At 35.9% G+C, this 18,190-nt stretch overlaps 1 protein-coding gene across 5 annotated transcripts in view; it reads left to right on the top strand.

The window, feature by feature from the left end:
- Positions 1-18,190, top strand: part of camsap1a (calmodulin regulated spectrin-associated protein 1a) — a 52,327-nt gene that overhangs the window by 19,607 nt on the left and 14,530 nt on the right. For 2 of the 5 annotated variants that reach the window (NM_001166255.1, XM_005160972.6), the window contains exons 4-12: positions 2,050-2,211; positions 3,998-4,078; positions 6,331-6,363; positions 12,057-12,198; positions 12,361-12,500; positions 14,695-14,791; positions 14,967-15,132; positions 16,891-16,982; positions 17,074-17,164. In NM_001166255.1, coding sequence (NP_001159727.1) covers positions 2,050-2,211; positions 3,998-4,078; positions 6,331-6,363; positions 12,057-12,198; positions 12,361-12,500; positions 14,695-14,791; positions 14,967-15,132; positions 16,891-16,982; positions 17,074-17,164 — 1,004 coding nt within the window. Of the gene's footprint in view, positions 1-2,049; positions 2,212-3,997; positions 4,079-6,330; positions 6,583-12,056; positions 12,199-12,360; positions 12,501-14,694; positions 14,792-14,966; positions 15,133-16,890; positions 16,983-17,073; positions 17,165-18,190 lie in introns of all 5 variants that reach the window. The other 3 variants (XM_005160969.6, XM_073934403.1, XM_005160971.6) reach the window with 3 other exon arrangements.

Below are 18,190 nucleotides of genomic sequence, written 5' to 3'. Positions count from 1 at the left end.
CCCTTTATTAATTCGGGGTCGCCACAGCGGAATGAACCGCCAACTTATCCAGCAAGTTTTTACACATCGGATGCCCTTCCAGCCGCAACCCATCTCTGGGAAATAGAAATGAGTTATTAAACTATTATGATTAAAAAAAAAAGAGTTGAAAAAAATCTTCTCTGTTAAACAGAAATTGGGGATAAAAATAAACAAGAGGGCTAATAATTCAGGGGTGCTAATAATTCTGACTTCAACCATATATGCTGTATTTTAATATTTTTAGTTTTCATTTTAATTTAGTATAATATTTGATTATTTTTAAGTTATTTTAAGTATCTTAGTTATTAAGGGATTTTATTAGTTTGTTTTATATTTCCATACAGCTATTTATTTTGTTTAGATCTTCAATTTAAACATAATTGTTGCTATTTTTTTAATGTCATTTAAGTTAAAGCTACTCAACTAATATTTTAATTCAATTAAATACAAGCTTAATTGTCTTAATAGGTTTTGTTTGTTTGTTTGTTTGTTTTAAAAAGATTACTGTTTCGAAGCAGCTTCACAAAAGGTGCACGTCATTACATTACAATCAAAATCTGAAAAGTAGAGATATTGTGTATGTTGTGTTTATTACTCACAACAACTTAATTTCAGCTACTTTTTTTATTAACCAGACTACTTTCAGATTTTGTATTTCAGCATGTTACTATTTGCAAATGTCAAATGTCTGCCTTCTGTTTCACATTAAACTTATATAGTAGGCAATATAGGAACAGTAATCAATTAGTGTGTGGATTATACATTGATGATCGGGGGGTCAACTTTTTCGGTAATGTTAGTTTGTGTAATACATGCTTCAGTGAATCAAATTTATGTATACATTTAAATTACATCATTTTTTTTTTAAAAATTAATGTATTTTAATAAATTATAAATAAATAAATGTAGTTACGTTTTCAGTGTTGTGTGGGATACTCGATCTAGTGTATTCTGACCTGATTAGCTATTTCAGCTGACTTTAGGTCAAACTATACAAACTATGCATCTAGTTTGACTTTACTGTTAAGATATGTGGAAACATTTAATCTATTTTTAGAGAAAACAGTCTTGTGAACTCTTAAGCCTGATTTATACTTCTGCGTCAGGTGACCGGCGTAACTCACGGCGCATGCAACGCGCGTAGCTGTGCATTTATACTTCTGCGCGCTGTCTCTGTCGGTCTGCATTAACACTTCCGAAACGCTAGTTGGCAGTGAGGTGTAAATGTTCCTCTGTGTCGAGTTTCTTCGCTGCTTTTTTGCTTTTCCTGAACACTTTCGGGATGTACAAGTGGCTCAAACTCACTCATTTTGAGGCAGGAACCGGCGGACGTGCAACAACTTTAACTATGAGGTAAACACATAACAAAACTTTCCATCCGGAGCTCCTTCGCGGGACTCAACACTTGTAAACAATCGCTCGCGCCATTCGCGCGGCTATCGGTCCCACCCAGACTCGTCAGCGCTACCAAGCCAACCAATCACAGAGCTTACGCTACGCGTCGTTGCGACGTGTAGTTACAGTTTTTGAGAGGTGCACGTCAGTGACGCCGACGGCCACGGTGAAGGGTTATGCGTCAGCGCCGTAGCATACGCCGGCGTTTGACGCAGAAGTATAAACCAGCCTTTACGGTGTCTATCGGTGCTTGATCTCAGACTGTTGAATGACTTTTTTCTCGCATAGACTGATTGGCAGTATTATGCATTCACAATGGTATGAACTGTTATAGGGGTGGTCAAATAGATATCTATTATTTTAATTACTAACATTATTATTTAAAATACAGATCTCAGTTTCAGTGGGCTGACCCGGCCCCCCGCCCCCCCCCCGCCACATTCATCTTGTTTTAACGTCATTACAGGAGAGATCAATCGCTAATTAGGGGGATTAATCCCCCTCAAACCCCCCTGTAATTCGCACCCTGGTAGTAATAGTAATAGTAGGCTGTGTCCAGAATGTAGAGAGTAGTAGTATGATGGTAATGTGTATTAATCCAGAATCTTATCTTTATATGTTGTGTGTGTATAGAGTGCTCATATCCCGCTGATTGACGCTCTTATGATGGCCTATACGGTGGAGATGATGCCTATTGAGAGAGTGGTGGCGAGCGTTAAGCGGTTCTCCACCTTCTGCGCCTCTAAAGAGCTTCCCTTCGACATGGAGGATGCAGCGCTCTTCTGGATCAACAAGGTCAGTGCTCGCTTGCTTTCTGTTTATGGTGGGAAGCCATTTACTATAACTTCATTCATTAATTTCTAGGGATGTAACGGTATCAGAATTTCACGGTACGGTAATACCTCGGTATGAATGTCACGGTACGGTATTTATTGAATCATTTACAGGAAAAACAAAACTTGTGAAAATACTCCAAAAAAGTGCCAAAAGTGTCAATGACATACAAATTAGCCATCTATCTGTAAGCTTTGAAACAGGAACTTCAATTTTAATAACAAAAAATTATTAAACCAGGTAAAAAAATAAAGTTTCAATTTAGTATTGTTGAAAACTCATCACATTCAACATTTAATCACTCACTCACTTAGATAGAGATGGGTTTTAAGGAAAATTATCATATAACTATAATCTGGTAAAAGCTGGGATCTCTGGGCATTTACAATGTCCCCTGCAACAGGAAAGAAAAACCCTCTCATTTGGGACTGAGGTTTCTGGGACAGAGATATGACTTGGCCCAGGTTGACAGCAGTGGGTAACGTTGTGCATTGTCTTTCCCCCACTTGAGAGGACAAGCTATGAGTGAGATAGAGATCTCTTTGCGGTACAAGTCAATGTCTGCATCAATCTAAACAGTGTGCTGTGTTCTGCAGTCCCCATGACTGTTATTAGTCGTATTTCCCAACTTGCAGGCACGTGCACACACAGGGCTCAACCTGTGCAGTGCACATGCCCTTTTTAGTCTTGGATAGAAAATGCCCTTCCAAAATGATCAAACTACCTCAATGATCCGCTACCTCCCGTTCGCTTCATTCGCCTGAGCAAATTTTCTCAGAAGACCTATAGTTTTACCGAGTCATGTGACTACGGTAATATCGAAAAAAATTGCTATTGCGGTATGACGGTATTTACAATACCGTTACATCCCTATTAATTTCCCTTCAGCTTGGTCCCTTATTGATCAGGGATCCCCACAGCGCAATGATCCGCCAACTTATCCAGCATATGTTTTACAGGGCGGATGCCCTTCCAGCTGCAACCCAGTACTGGGAAACACTCATTCACACACACACTCTAACTACCACCGATTAAGTTTATATATTTCATTATCGCGCATGTGTTTGGACTGTGGGATAATCCGAAGCACCCGGAGGAAACCCACACCAACACGGGGAGAACATACAAACTCCACACAGAAACACCACCTGGTCCGGGACTCAAACCAGCAATCTTCTTGCTGTGAGGCGGCAGTGCTAACCACTGAGCCACCGTGTCGCCCACATAACATGTTTAAGTGCATGAAATTAATAATTACACCAAAAATGTTTTTATTATTTTTGAAATAAATGTTTTCATTCTCACTACTAGAAAATGTTAATATATATTTTCACGGTATGTTAAAGACATAAATCATCAATATTAAGTTTAGATTGCATATCAGGCTGTAATAAAGTATCAGGTATGTGCGTGCGTTTGTGTGCGTGCGTGCATGTTTATTTATCTGCACACTATGTTTATTTATCTGCACACTTCTGATTATTAATAGCAACCTGTACATATATTCATATTCATGTATTGTAAATCTGTTCATAGCCAATACAACCTGTATATAATGTTCATAGTACATCCATCTGTAAATATCACCATAGTTTTTCTATAACTGCACTTTATAACTTATACCTGTATCCTGCACTTGCTGCTATTGCACTGCTGGTTAGACCTAAACTGCATTTCGCTGCATTGTACTTGTACATGTACATGTGTAATGACAATAAAGTTGAATCTAATCTAATGTGTTTTGCAGGTGGTTTTGAAGACGAGAGATCTCTCTGAGAAGGAGCTCAAGGTGAAACAGCCATTGATGGATTCGCCGTGCCATCAGAAGGTCTGACCAATCACGAGAAAAACAACCTTGAAACTACCAATAGCAGTGCAGCACTCAGAGTGTTTAGCATGCAGGCCTGTGTTCTCCTCACTGATTGGCTGAACCACTCGTTTTGCATATAACTACTCAATTTAAAGGCACGGCTGACTTCAAAAATGAATATTTGCAAATAGGTTACTCATCATTAGCCTATCCAAGATGTAGCTGACTCTGTATCTTCAGTAGAACATTAAAGATGTTTTTTAGATGAAACTATGATGTTTGGTTCAGCTACCAGCACTTTGAAGGGCAAACAAATACAAAAATAATACCTATAGTAAGACACTGAGAACTTATGAAGTGATCTAGTGTTTCTGTCCACCTTTGTTTATGTGCGTTTTGGAATATCGAATAACAAAAATGCTTGATGGGAAGGTCTGGATGCGCAATAAATGTAAAAAAATATGCATAAAAATGTATGCGCACAACTGAGTAGGATAACCTTTTTATCCAATAAAAAATTGGCATTTAAAACATTTTAAATGCCATAGGGTTGTTTTAGACGAATAACATGTAGCTTGATTTCGGAGACCCTCCTCCACCCCAGCTCCACCTGTGCTTAGTTTTGCTACTGAGTTTATATGTTTTATACTTTTGCAGCACTGTGTTATATTTTCAGACTCCATATCCAAACATACTGGCAGTAGCAAGTCTCAGTACAGCTAAAGATCTTTGCCTAATTTTTATCAGTTTAGACTGGGTCGGGCCGGGCTTAGGCGGTAAATGAACAGTCATGAGATGCATTTCGAATAGTGCGAGAAAGTAATCAAATCATTTGTTACAACTTTAAAATCCATCCCTGCAAAGGTGAAACAAACGTTGACGGAGAAGTCAAAAATAGCGAATTTTAAATGCGGTGAGGTCAGCCGCCAGTTTAAAAAGAACGGTCATTCTAGCCGCCAAGGTATTTCTGCGTTCGCTCATACACTGAATGTTATGGTAGAATGCTAAACAGCACAGCAAGCTGACAGGGAAGATTACAAGATCACTCGCTACATTGAAACAGCTGTCATGGAAAATGAAATGGAAAAATGAATCTTGCCAAATACCCGTCATCATTTAGAATTAATTTAATTGGTTAAGAAAGACTTTTTTTATTGGTGTGTTGGCCAATTTAAATGCTAAGTTTATATACCTAGGCCTATTTAGAGTGCTGAGATGTTACAGAGGACTTATTTTATTTTTTTGTTCCAACTTCCAAAGGGTCTATAGCCTACGTTTGTTATGAATAAATTATTTTAAAATGCATATAAACGACTAATTTTTGAAAAAAGGCAGAAGAGCTGTGTGCATGTGCACATTTGAATAATGTCAGGCTATTAACGGGTTCGGGCTTTTAAAAAGCTGTCAATCAAAATGTACTTGTCGGACCCGGGCTGAATCCGTCGGGCTCGGGTCCTATCGGGCCTAACTTTTATAACCCGATTACAGCTCTAAGTCTAAGTACATGCTCTATCATAAAAATCAAAGCAGTAGCAGATCTATGCCGCCAAGACCAAACATATCAGCGTCATTGTCATATACATACACTACCGGTAAAGGTTTGGGGTCAGTGGGATTTTTAAAATAAGCTTTTCCTGCTCACCAAGGCTGCATTTATTTCTTCAAAAGTACAGTACAAATGGCAAAAATATTTATTTATTTAAAATTATTTATTCCAGTGATTTTAAAAGGTGAATTTTTAGCTTCGTTACTCTTCAGAGTCACATGCTCCTTGAGAAATCACTCTAATATTAATTATTATTATTAATAATATTATTAATAGTCTTATTTAGGGTAATAGTAATAAAAGCAATAATGGCTGGAGTAATAATTTAATTTGAAACTTCATATAATAAGAAAGCAGTTATTAAAATTTTTAATAAATATTCAACAATTTTTTACATTTAATAAATACCGCCTTAAGAAAAGAATCATTTTCTTAAAAAAAAAAATAAATAAATAAATAAAGGCCCACAGTGGTTTCAGCGTCTTTAATGTCCTACTGAAAAAAGTCTCCTTTGTAAAGCTCTACCTTAGTCCTGCATCTTGGAGTAAATAACAGCAAATGTTCATTTTTGGCTGAGCCGTCCCTTTAAGCCTGTTCTCTGATCAGATTGGACTGCTTTTAGATCTGATCCTACTGTTCTCCCTCCTCCTCTGTCTCTTCTCGAAGTTTAACCTTTATGCTCTTCCTGTTTGTCTCTCTTGTCCCGCCCATTCCTGTTGGATAGTCTCCCTCAAAATGGTATTGGAAGCTGGTGCCTGTAAGTGCCTCTGCGCCCTTGTGTTCGTCCCAGGGAAACTCCTGGATGTGTGTGTTTGGATGGAGGACGAGTGTGTTATTTTGCATCTCATATGTTCATCCCTCGTTCCATCTCTCTGTTTTGTGTCTGTCTGTCTGTCTGTCTGTCTGTCTGTCTCAGCCCGATCTCATGAACGCTTTGGCCCATTGCATGCTGGAGCCTGTGGAGTTTTCACGTGTGGTACAGTATTCATGCAAACTCTCATTTTCTGTCTTGCTCACACACACATACACATACAAGACGCCTGCACAAACTTGAAGTTTATTAATGTTTTTTTTTGCATTTGATGTCAATACAATTTTTTTTAAAGGTGCCGGGAAATTAAAATAAAAAAATGTAGATGTTAGTTTCAGTCTGTTTGTTTTAGCGATGTATATTAGCAAGTGTGCATTAAAATGGTGACACAATTCGCATTTTGAAAATATAACATTTACCTTTACATTTAGTCATTTAGCAGACGCTTTTATTCAAAGCTACTTACAAATGAGGACAAGGAAGCAATTTACACAACCAAGAGCAACAATGAATAAGTGCTATAAGCAAGTTTCAGGTCTGTAAAGTCTAAGAAGGAAAGTATTAGTAGTATTAGTATTTTTTTTTTTGTACAGTTAGTGTGATATTCAGAGAGGCAATTACAGATTAGGAAGTGTAGTGGAGACTAAATAGTTAAGTTTTTAGTCGTTTCTTGAAAGTAGCGAGTGACTCTGCTGTTCTGATGCAGTTAGGGAGTTCATTCCATCAACTGGGCAGATTGAGCGTGAGCGAAAGTGATTTCTTCCCCCTTTGGGATGGAACCACGAGGCGACGTTCATTCACAGAACGCAAGTTTCTGGAGGGCACATAGATCTGCAGAAGTGAGAGCAGATAAGAAAGAGCAAGGCCAGAAGTCACTTTGTAGGCAAACATCAGAGCTTTGAATTTGATGCGAGCAGCAACTGGCAGCCAGTGCAAACGGAGTAGCAGCGGAGTGACATGTGCTCGTTTAGGTTCATTGAAGACCACTCGTGCTGCTGCATTCTGGAGCAGTTGAAGAGGCTTGATAGAGTTAGCTGGAAGCCCAGCTAGTAGAGAGTTACAGTAATCCAGTTTGGAGAGAACAAGAGCTTGAACAAGGAGTTGAGCTGCATGTTCAGATAAGAAGGGTCGGATCTTTCTGATGTTATAGAGTGTGAATCTGCACAATCGAGCAGTTCTAGAGATGTGGTCAGAGAAGTTTAGTTGGTCATCAATCGTTACTCCAAGGCTTTTCACCATTTTGGATGCAGTAATGGTTGCCCCGTCCATCTGGATTGAAAAGTTATGGTGTAGAGTCGAGTTGGCAGAAACTACAAGCATTTCCGTTTTTGCGAGGTTCAGCTGAAGATGATGATCTTTCATCCAGTGTGAAATATCCAACAGGCAGGCTGAAATGCGAGCTGGAACCGAGGGATCATCAGGATGAAAAGAGAGGTATAGCTGGGTATCATCAGCATAGCAGTGGTAGGAGAATCCATGTCTCTGGATGACTGGTCCTAGAGATGATGTGTAGATGGAGAAGAGAAGTGGCCCAAGAACAGAGCCTTGAGGTACCCCAGTGTTTAGATGCTGTAGGTTGGACACCTCACCCCTCCAAGACACCCTGAATGATCTGTCAGTGAGGTAAGATCTGAATATAAAACAGATTGTAGTTTGTCGCCTATATAAAGAAACGATTTTTTCATGTAACATCAAATCTTGACCAATCGCATGCTCTCTAGAATCTGACTTGCCCCGCCCCCCTTCAAGACACTTCTCATTGGCTTTTCATTTGATGCTCTTGATCTCAACCTCTACGCCAGTGGTTCCCAAAGTAGGGGTCAAAGAGGGGTGTTTGTTTACTATATTTTATCTATAACCTAGAGAATATAAAATCGAATAGTTACATTTAAAAAGACAACATGCAAATAAAAAGCCATCAGCCTTAAATTTTTTTGTTTTTCATTGGATTGCGACCCCTGGGGTGCTTAGGTTATATTTAAGACACATCAATAGCGTCAGATGCAGCAGATTTAGCTCTATTTTGAGGATTCATGCGCAAAGCGCAGGGCGCAAATGCATTAAGGGCGTTTTAGAATCCACTTTTGCTATTTTAAGGATGGAAAAATTCGCTTTGCGCTGTGGCGCATGGTCTAGAAGGGCTGAGCTCATTCTTTTAATGAGTTATAGGTGTGTTTTGAGAATAAAACAATCAGAGTCTCATCTCCCATTCCTTTTAAAAGCCAGTTGCATTGCTCCATAGCGCATTTGCTATTTACACGGCGGACTTTGTAATTGTAAAAACTGAATGCTTCACTAGCGAGAAAACAGTTAAACAGAGCATCAACAGCGCGAGAATGATAGATGAGCCTTCTCATTATTTACTTTCACTTTCACTCTCGTGGATAGGGAAACGTGTTGTACGCAGAGACATCCATTAGCCTATAAATGATTAAATTTGTTTAAGTGCAAAGATTTGTTTCAAAACTTTTTCTAAATTCAGTTCTAATTTCAAGCAAACTAATAAAAAAACAGTAATAACAAAGTGCAGTCAAACAACTGAGTTATATCCTAATATACATGCTGTGCCCCATATGGTCTAAAACCTGACAGGTGGACAAATCTAAGCTTGTTTTTAATAAAACAAATATAAATATGCATATAATAAATAATACTGCTAATAATATTAACATTATACAAAAGCAAATTGTTATGAATAAACTGAAAAAGCCCCCCGAGATAAAGAAGGCATTAAAGTATGGTTTTTATATTTATGTAGGCTAGAAAATAATAGATTTGTAATATTTCAATCCTTTATATTTTTATCCTATATATATCCTTATTATATCCTATATATATCCTCAATATTTTAATTATTTTTCATATGTAAAGATATTTGCGTATTGCTCTACATCCTGTCTGTATTAAGCAGTGTGTAAGCGAGGCGCACAACTAACGCACTCAGCGCTGGACAATAGACCAGCTTTGTTTTGGTCTTTTGAAAAATCTATTATAGTTCCTCAAAATAGCAACGCGCCAGCAATGCGCCTCAACACGCCTCCTTTTTTAGACCAGAACGTCTATGGGTGCACATATGAGCGCAAATGCATTTGCTATTAAAACAGTGTGGCTCAAAACGACTCTTGCGGCAAGCTGAAACTAGCAAACAACAATTGCGTCACGCCGCATTGCGCCAGGTGTATGATAGGGCCCATTGATTTGATTTGACCAGGTTAAACTTTCGGACACCTTCACAACACTCACACACATTAAAAATCAAGGTCATGACTGAATAGGGAGGAGGGAGAGTTATGTTCTCCAAAATTAAACGAAGAATAGACCTGGAATAGTCTATTGGTGTGTTTGCACATTTCCGTGTAAGGTTTGTTTATTTATATTCACCTCCGAGGATATTGGGGGTCGCAAGTCACTGTCATTGTTGTTTTGGGGGTCGAGGACTGAAAACTTTGGGAGCCCCAGCACTATGCTTTAAAAACGCTCTAAAACGCTGTTGGCTGCTTTTTAAAAAGGGGAGGGGCTACTCCAAGCACCGCCCTCTCTTTTCATTTTTCACCTTCGATTCCATCATTGAATATGAAAAAGCATTGAATAAGAAAATGCTCAATTTAAAGCACTTAATTGAATTTTAACCTTTAAGAAACTGAGAAACTAATACTATTTAATATTAATTGAGAATAATTTCTATTGATCAAAAGTGAAAGTAAAGATGTTTATATTGTTATATATATTTAATATATTTAATAAATGGTGTTCTTTAGAAGTATCTACTAAAATATTGAAAAGATGATGTTTTAGAAAGATAATAGTAAGAAATGTAATTAAAAGAATGCAGAAAATTCAGCTTTATATCACAGGAACGAACTAGCTGTTAAATATATTCAAATTTTAAATCAGCATTTTTAATTTATAGCAGTATTTAATAACATTTACACTTCTGTATTTGGTTATTTAGTTATTTTTCAAATAAATGTAGCTTTGGTGAGATTTCTTTCAAAAGCTTTGTAAAAAATCTTGCTCACAGTAATGTTTTGTGTTTATGGGGTCCTGTTGGCCTCAGATTAAATGGCAGACGTATGACACACACACAGTAGTTCACGCTTTCATGCATCCATCTGTCTTTTCATGCATCCACAAGTCCAGTCATTCAAAATGTCATTAAGAGATTGATTTTGTGTTTGCCAAAAGATTTTCTTTCTCTCCCTTGAATGATTATTTGGACCTTTATTCTGAATTCTGTTATTAAACTCTGTAATATGCATTTCAAATGAATGTATAATATCGTTACAGTTAAATTCAATTACTGCAAAATATGAGTGAATAATATCTGTTCATTCAAACAAACACACTTATTCTAATCTGTACTCATTCAAATATAAATAAGTGAATATGTGATCATACAGGATTGTTTTATATTTTAAGTGATTTAAAAACATCTTGCTTACAAATACGTAAAACTTAAAAAAAAAACGTAACAGTTTCTTCTTTCATTGGACAGTTTCTTAGTGTTTTGCTGGTAATGTCTTTAAATAAATAATTGTTTAGCCCAATTTATTATTCATTTATTATTTATGTGCAATAATTAAGACATAAAATAAGAAAGTAAAATATAATCAACAGACAAAATGGAAAAGAAAACTATAAATGAAAAAGCTTAATTATTGACTGTCTTAGTCTTTTCGCTTTAAAATAACAAACACTGTACATCTCTCTATATTCAGAATAAAACACTGCTGTATTTATTTATTTATGCATGATTGTACTTTCATTTTACTTGTCTTTTTTTTTGTTTTAACTTCCGAAATGAATCCTCATTGCACTTAAGTTTTGATAATAAATCTTGTTACTGTGTTTTTAATGATTAACGCAGGAATTATAATGCTTTGTTTTGTTATTTCATCTTCATTTACAATTAGCAGGGTATTTACAGCTGCTGTATATTTCTGTTTGTTCGCTTCCCGCCCCTTTGTGCCCGCTGGCAGCGTAGTCGCAAACTGCTGTTATGCCTAAAAACAAGTTCTTATCTTATTCTTATCTTATCTTATTCTTAGTCTTGCGGTAATGGTCATTTTGAAGTGTCACCCACTGTATACCAAATATTAAGTACATTTTGGGGGAAAAAAAACATCTTGTAACATAAAAAGCCACTTTGCCACAGCACATATGAATGCAAAACGCATGAAACTATTTTTTATATATTTTGTTCCCCCCAAAATGAAAATTCTGTCATGTGTGCATCATAAACATGCATCGAAAATTGACTATAGAGCAGAAATGAAGCTTTTCACACACACAAAAAAATCATAAAATAAATCTCTTAATAATCTCAACATTTCAGTGTGCTCATAGAATGTGGTAGTGATTTCAAGTTATACACATTTGTTTTTACACTGTACAGACTACTTGTAAGTTGCTTATTGGTATCATTATTCATAATTACATCCATTTTATAGAAAATATTAGCATTATTTCTAAGTAAGAAGAAAAATGTATTTTGGACTAACGCAAGGCTGATCGAATGATGACAGGATTTTGATTTTTGAGTGAATTTTTATCTGAGAACGTAATTTAGTATGTGAGAAACTTTATGCTGGTGTTTGATCTGTATTTGCTTATAAACCTGCCTGTTCTCTTTCTTTCAGGTACGTTACCGCAGAGAACACATGTCAGGCCATCCTGTCCCACACCTGGCTGTGATGGAGGATCTGATGAAGGATATTTGTGATGGAGCGGCTCTGCTAGCGGTCATTCACTTCTACTGCCCTGAATACATGAGGCTTGATGGTACATTTGCACACACATATACTGGGCTTCAAATACATAGAATAATATTAAAAATTCAATATTATGTAGATTTTTTTTCCATCTATAGCCATTTAATTCAAATTCAGTTTATGTAAGAATGATAGAGAGTTTTAGTTTTTTACTTGGATCTTCTCTTCTTAGACATATGTCTGAAGGAGGTGCCGTCTCTATCGGACAGTGTGTATAACATCCACCTGCTGCGGGAGTTTTCTAATGAATACCTGAACAGGTGTTTTTACCTGCACACTGAAGACCTGCTCTACGGCCCGCCGGTGCTAAAGGTTTCTACACAAATATATTTTATTCATTGCTATAGAAGTATAGATAATAAATAAATAAATAAATAAATAAATGACGTAAGCATTGAATGCATCCTTCACAATGAAGAGTAAGATTGTCCCAGAATGCATTGTGAAACCAATTGACTTGTATTATTAACTAACTTATTTAAGTGCTCTTGTTATTTATTTATTTTTTAAATGTCTTTCATGCAGAGTGTATTGTACAGTAGCTGTTTGTCAATGGCAAAGGTCTGCAAAGCTGCAAAAGTCATGATAAGTGGAGGGTAAATGGAGTTAATGTCTTCGAGATTCCAGATTAAAATCCAGAGCAAAAAAATCTGCATTTAAATCTAGATCCGGGCCCAGATCCAAAACTGTATTCCGTGTTAGATCAAGACTTGGATTCAAATCCACATTTAAATGTAGATACGGGTCCAGATTCAATTTTATGTTCAGTTTCCAATACAGACTCTGATTCCAAACCTTATTTAAATCTAGATCTGGGTCCAGATTTAAAACTGTATTCCATTTCAGATCTAGACTCTGATTCAAATTCATATTTAAATTTAGTTCCAGGTCCAAATTCAATTTTATGTTCAGTTTCAGATACGGACTCGGATTAAAATCCATATTTAAATCTAGATCTGGGTTCAGATTCAAAACTGTTCGGTTTTAGATCCAGACTCGGATTCAAATCCATATTTAAATGTAGATCTGTGTCCAGATTCAAAACTGTTCATTTACAGATCCTGACTCAGATTCAAATTTATACTTAAATTTAGATCCAGGTCCAAATTCAATTTTATGTTCAGTTTCAGATACAAACTCGGATTCAAATCCACATTTAAATCTAGATCCGTGTCCAGATTTAAAACTGTTAAGTTTCAGACCCCGACTCAGATTCAAATTCATATTTAAATTTAGATCTGGGTCTAGATTAAAAACTGTTCCGTTTCAGATCCATTCTCTAATTAAAATCCATATTTAAATCTAGATCTGGGTCCAGATTCAAAACTGTTCAGTTTCAGATCCAGACTCTAATTAAAATCCATATTTAAATCTAGATCTGAGTCCAGATTCATAACTGTTCGGTTTTAGATTCAGACTCTGATTCAAATCCACATTTAAATCTAGATCTGAGTCCAGATTCAAAACTATATTCTGTTTCAGATCCAGATTTCTGGTGTCCAGATTCAAAACTGTTCATTTTCAGATCGTGACTCAGATTCAAATTTATACATAAATTTAGTTCCAGGTCCAGATGAAAAGTTATGTTCAGATTTAGATCCAGATTCAGATTCAAATCCACATTTAAATCTATACTCAGGTTCACATTCAAAACTGTTCACTTTTAGATTCAAACTCGAATTCAAAACCAAATTTAGGTCTAGAACCAGGTCAAAATTCAAAACGTTTCAGATCCAAATTCTGATTCAACCACAAAACCAAATCTAGTACAGATTTAAAACTATGTTCCAAACAAAATTTGGATATATATAATTTGAATCACATTTGAATTACCCAGTTTGAAATACAGAAAGCTATGTTCACATTAATATGCAAATTGAAATCCACAAATAATTATAAACCTATACAAATAGATCTAGATCCAAATCAAGTTTCATATTTGAATCTACACCTAGATTAAAGTCCAGGTCAATAACTATTTTCAGATTCAAATCTACATTTGAATATAGACCCAGATCTATAATCCAAACCATTTTCACATTCAAATTCACATTTAAATCTATATCCAGATTAAACACTGTTCAAATTCACATTCATACATAAATCTACCTTCAGATCCAGATCCAAAACTATGTTCAGATGTGTATTCAGATGTTTTATAATGTACATAAAATTAGTGGGCATATAAAATAAGTGGGCAGTTGATTTTAGAAATGTGCTATAGGCAGTTGACCTGGTTTAGGTCTTTTTTTTGTTTTTTATTTAATTTATTTATACATAACATGTTGGGCTAGAGTTAGCTATAGAGCTAATGTACATCTGCAGTCCCTGGGAAGGTTGTTGTTACAAAATTCATTATAATAGATTACAAATAATACAATTCACATCACATCATGATCAATTAAATTGGGCAGATGTAGACAACAAAGAAGTTCACTAAGTTATGAAACAGAGCTTATGTTTGCTAACTAACCATTTCCTGTGTAACCTGTTTTTGTTCCTCTAGAATAATGTTATGGTTTTTATTGCTGAGCTCTTTTGGTGGTTTGAAGTAGTGAAGCCAGACTTTGTAAAGCCAAGAGATCTTCAAGAGGTCAAAGATGGTGAGAAATAAGTCTTAATACTTTCAGATACACACTTATTTTTATTTTTAACTCAATACATTCAAATACACACTTATTTTTTATATTTAGCTCAATACTTTCAGACACACTTTTATTTTTCATGATTTATTTTTATGTATGTTGCGACTGATACCTAATTCCTCCGATCTGACAGTGAGAGCGTCTCTTCAGCCAAAGAGTTCCCGCCCCCTTTTGCCCATATCCAATGCCACCAAGCGTAGCTTCTTAACCCCCTCCCCTTCAGCCGACTCACTGGCGACAGCTGCCGCTCCTGATGGCTGTATGCGGTATTACTTGCACCCTGAGGAGTCCTTATCTGTGTAAGTCTGTTTTAATTAAAAGTCCTAAACACTACACCAGCTTTGTTGGCCTAAGAGTCATGCACAATATATAATCAATCAGTCTCTTTATAAAAAAAAAGCAGAAAATATAGGAAATATGTAGAAAAAATAACAACAGCTGCTCAACATTTCCTCTTCAAGCATGAGTCTATGTTTAATGTGGTTTAATGTGTGCTGGGTAATATCTTGTAATACAGGGGTTCTCAACTGGTTTGGCCATGGGACCCACATTTTTTCATGGTCATCAAGCCGCGACCCAAATTTTTAGGAACTATAATACAATTTTAGGAATCATAATTAATTTGTATTTATTTGTTAACATGCACAAGTAGTGACAGATACATCATAAGACATACAAATAAGAGACTTACAAATAAACAACATTTTATTGATGTCATTTAACAAAATGTATCAAATTATAGAAATATTACAAAGTAAAAATGAAAAATAGTGTAAACAGTGGTTAGGGTAAGGAAATGTTCAGTTACCATGAACTAAACTGAACTGTTAATAAAACATGTTGTTTGGTTTCTAAATGTCGTTTTAATTTAGAAGGTTTTATGCTCTCTTATGAGAGCACTTTACTACATATGCCACTGAGGCTTTAAGTCTTTTTTGTCGTCAATACTTGTAAATCCATACTTTACATATTCGGGGTCGTACTTGTGCTACGACATATTTGTTCCTATCATTAAATTAAAATTCACATGTCAATTGTTAGAGTTGTCACGAACGAATTTCAAAATAAAAGTTCGGTATAAGCAAAATAAGTGAAAAATTAAACTTTTGTTGTTTTTTTGACCACACACTCCGTGACCCACTGAAAATGTTCCCGTGACCCACTTTTGGGTCGTGACCCACCAGTTGAAAAACACTGTTGTAATATTCCTCGATAATATTCAGGTCTGGACATTGTAAAGGCCATTTCATGAATGTCTGTTCTTCATCCGCTGTTTTCTTTCCTCAAATGTCTCTCTTTACTCAAATGTCTTCCAGTATGTCTTAAACATTTAAACCAAAATGATTCAAACTCCAACCTAACCTTACTATAAACCATACATCAACCGAAAGATCATTTTCTGAAATAATGTGCTGTGTAAGATCAGACTTCTTTTAGCTCTTTCCAGAGTTCTTGTTTTGGTTTAGAGTGTCATACCTTTCTTTTTCTGTTCAGGTGATCTCATAAGCCTCGATAATATTCAGGTCTGGATGCTGTGGAGGCCATTTCATGACTTTCTCCAAAAAACATTTCACTGCAATTAGCAGACAGTATCATGCTGGAAATTAAAAATATTACCACAAGTCCTTTCCAGAAGGAATGGCATAATTGATTAAAACCTGTCTGTACTTTTCAACATTCACAATCCCATCAATTTAGACAATAATGCTAACAACACTGATAGAAAGGCAGCTCAAACCCGGACAAATGGCCCTATTCCAACATCGTCTTGTACATGTCTTAAACAATTAAACCAAAATAATTCAAACTTTAACCTAACCTAAACTTACTCCTATCCTAACAAACCATACATCAACTGAAAGATCATTTATTTACCTTGTATAAATCGCAAAAAAAAATAATAATAATAATTATACTTACGGCTGGTTTTGAGGTAAAGGGTCACATATATTCATTATACCATCAGTAAAACATCAGATTTAATGTTGACCAAAAACTTTTGCACAGTACTGTATATAGTGATATTGTTTATAAAGCTGATTTTTTTTCTTTTTCAGAACAAACAGAAGCCCCACCCACAGCCCCTTCCACCCGCTCCTCCCACTGCGGCAGAGACAGCAGAAGCCCACTCAAGGGGACGAGATTTCAGGTAACAATCAAAACTAAAGCTTAACTAGATGATGAGATTGATTGCATTGATTAGTTCCCTCTCTAATGTGTCTCTGTTATTCTGTGAGCAGAGCTCAGGAACAGGTCAAACTCTTTATCCCGTATGGATGGACTCGGACTTGGGCTTGGATCACAGCTTTCCTGGACAGATCGGAAACAAAGGTTAGGGTCAGGTCATATTTCATTGGTGTTAATACATATAGCTATTAAATGATAGTATAAGTATATATGATAGATTGAGTATAAACACTTTAAAGTTCAAATAGGAAATCTGACTAAAAATAAGTGAAAGCTATTAAAACCTTAACTAAATCATTTGAAAGCTAAATGGCAATACTAAAACAAACTGATAAAATAAACAAAACAAGTGAGCACAACAGCATATCACTGACATTATAAACAAATCAATTCTTTACTTGCAATATTAATACTATAATTTACTATTACTGTAAATTTTATTGTCCCTTTTTGGGGTGATTTGTTCTGCAGCGTAATAGATTTACAACATATATATCATATCACACACTTAAAGAGCCCCTATTTTGCATTACAAAAGGTCATATTTTGATTTTGGGGGTCTCCAACAACAGGATGATATGCGTGCAAGGTCAAAAAACTCTTTTTACTGTCTTATAATATGCATTTATTTGTTAACTAATTATCCCAGTGACTCCCATGTGATTTGTTCATTTTCATTTGTTCCCAAACCCCTCCTTAGCGCGAAGCTAATCTGCGCTGATTGGTCCAATGACTCAGTCTGTTGTCATTGGTTGACTGGGTTCAGCACAAGACTGAAAGAAATACCCACCACGGCTATGAAGTAGCACGCAGAGTATGTGAGAGCCTGATGCAGGAATGCAATAAAGCAATGCAGTTAAACTCCAGCATATACTTTACTCTTAACCCTAACCACAAGTAATAACGACACACATTTAGTATTAATCTACACAGTGGCAAAAGTTGAACTAATTTGAAAATTGCGCATGTGTGAGGAATGGTGGCCAAAGCAACAAACAGCAGAAGATCATGAGCACAAAATGCATTTAAATCAGTAAAGGAAGATGCATGCCTCGTGTTTACAATGTGGTTTTGGACAAAATATGTGAATAGCTTAAACTTTTTCTAAATCTGAAAGTGCACAATGTTTAAAACTATTGATTTTTTTTAACTAAATAGTCGACTCTTGAG

The sequence above is a fragment of the Danio rerio genome, chromosome 21 (genome assembly GCF_049306965.1).
Source record: "Danio rerio strain Tuebingen ecotype United States chromosome 21, GRCz12tu, whole genome shotgun sequence".
Classification (NCBI taxonomy): Eukaryota; Metazoa; Chordata; class Actinopteri; order Cypriniformes; family Danionidae; genus Danio; species Danio rerio.
Note: the sequence above shows the minus strand (reverse complement) of the source record. Positions and strands in the feature narration are given on the sequence as shown.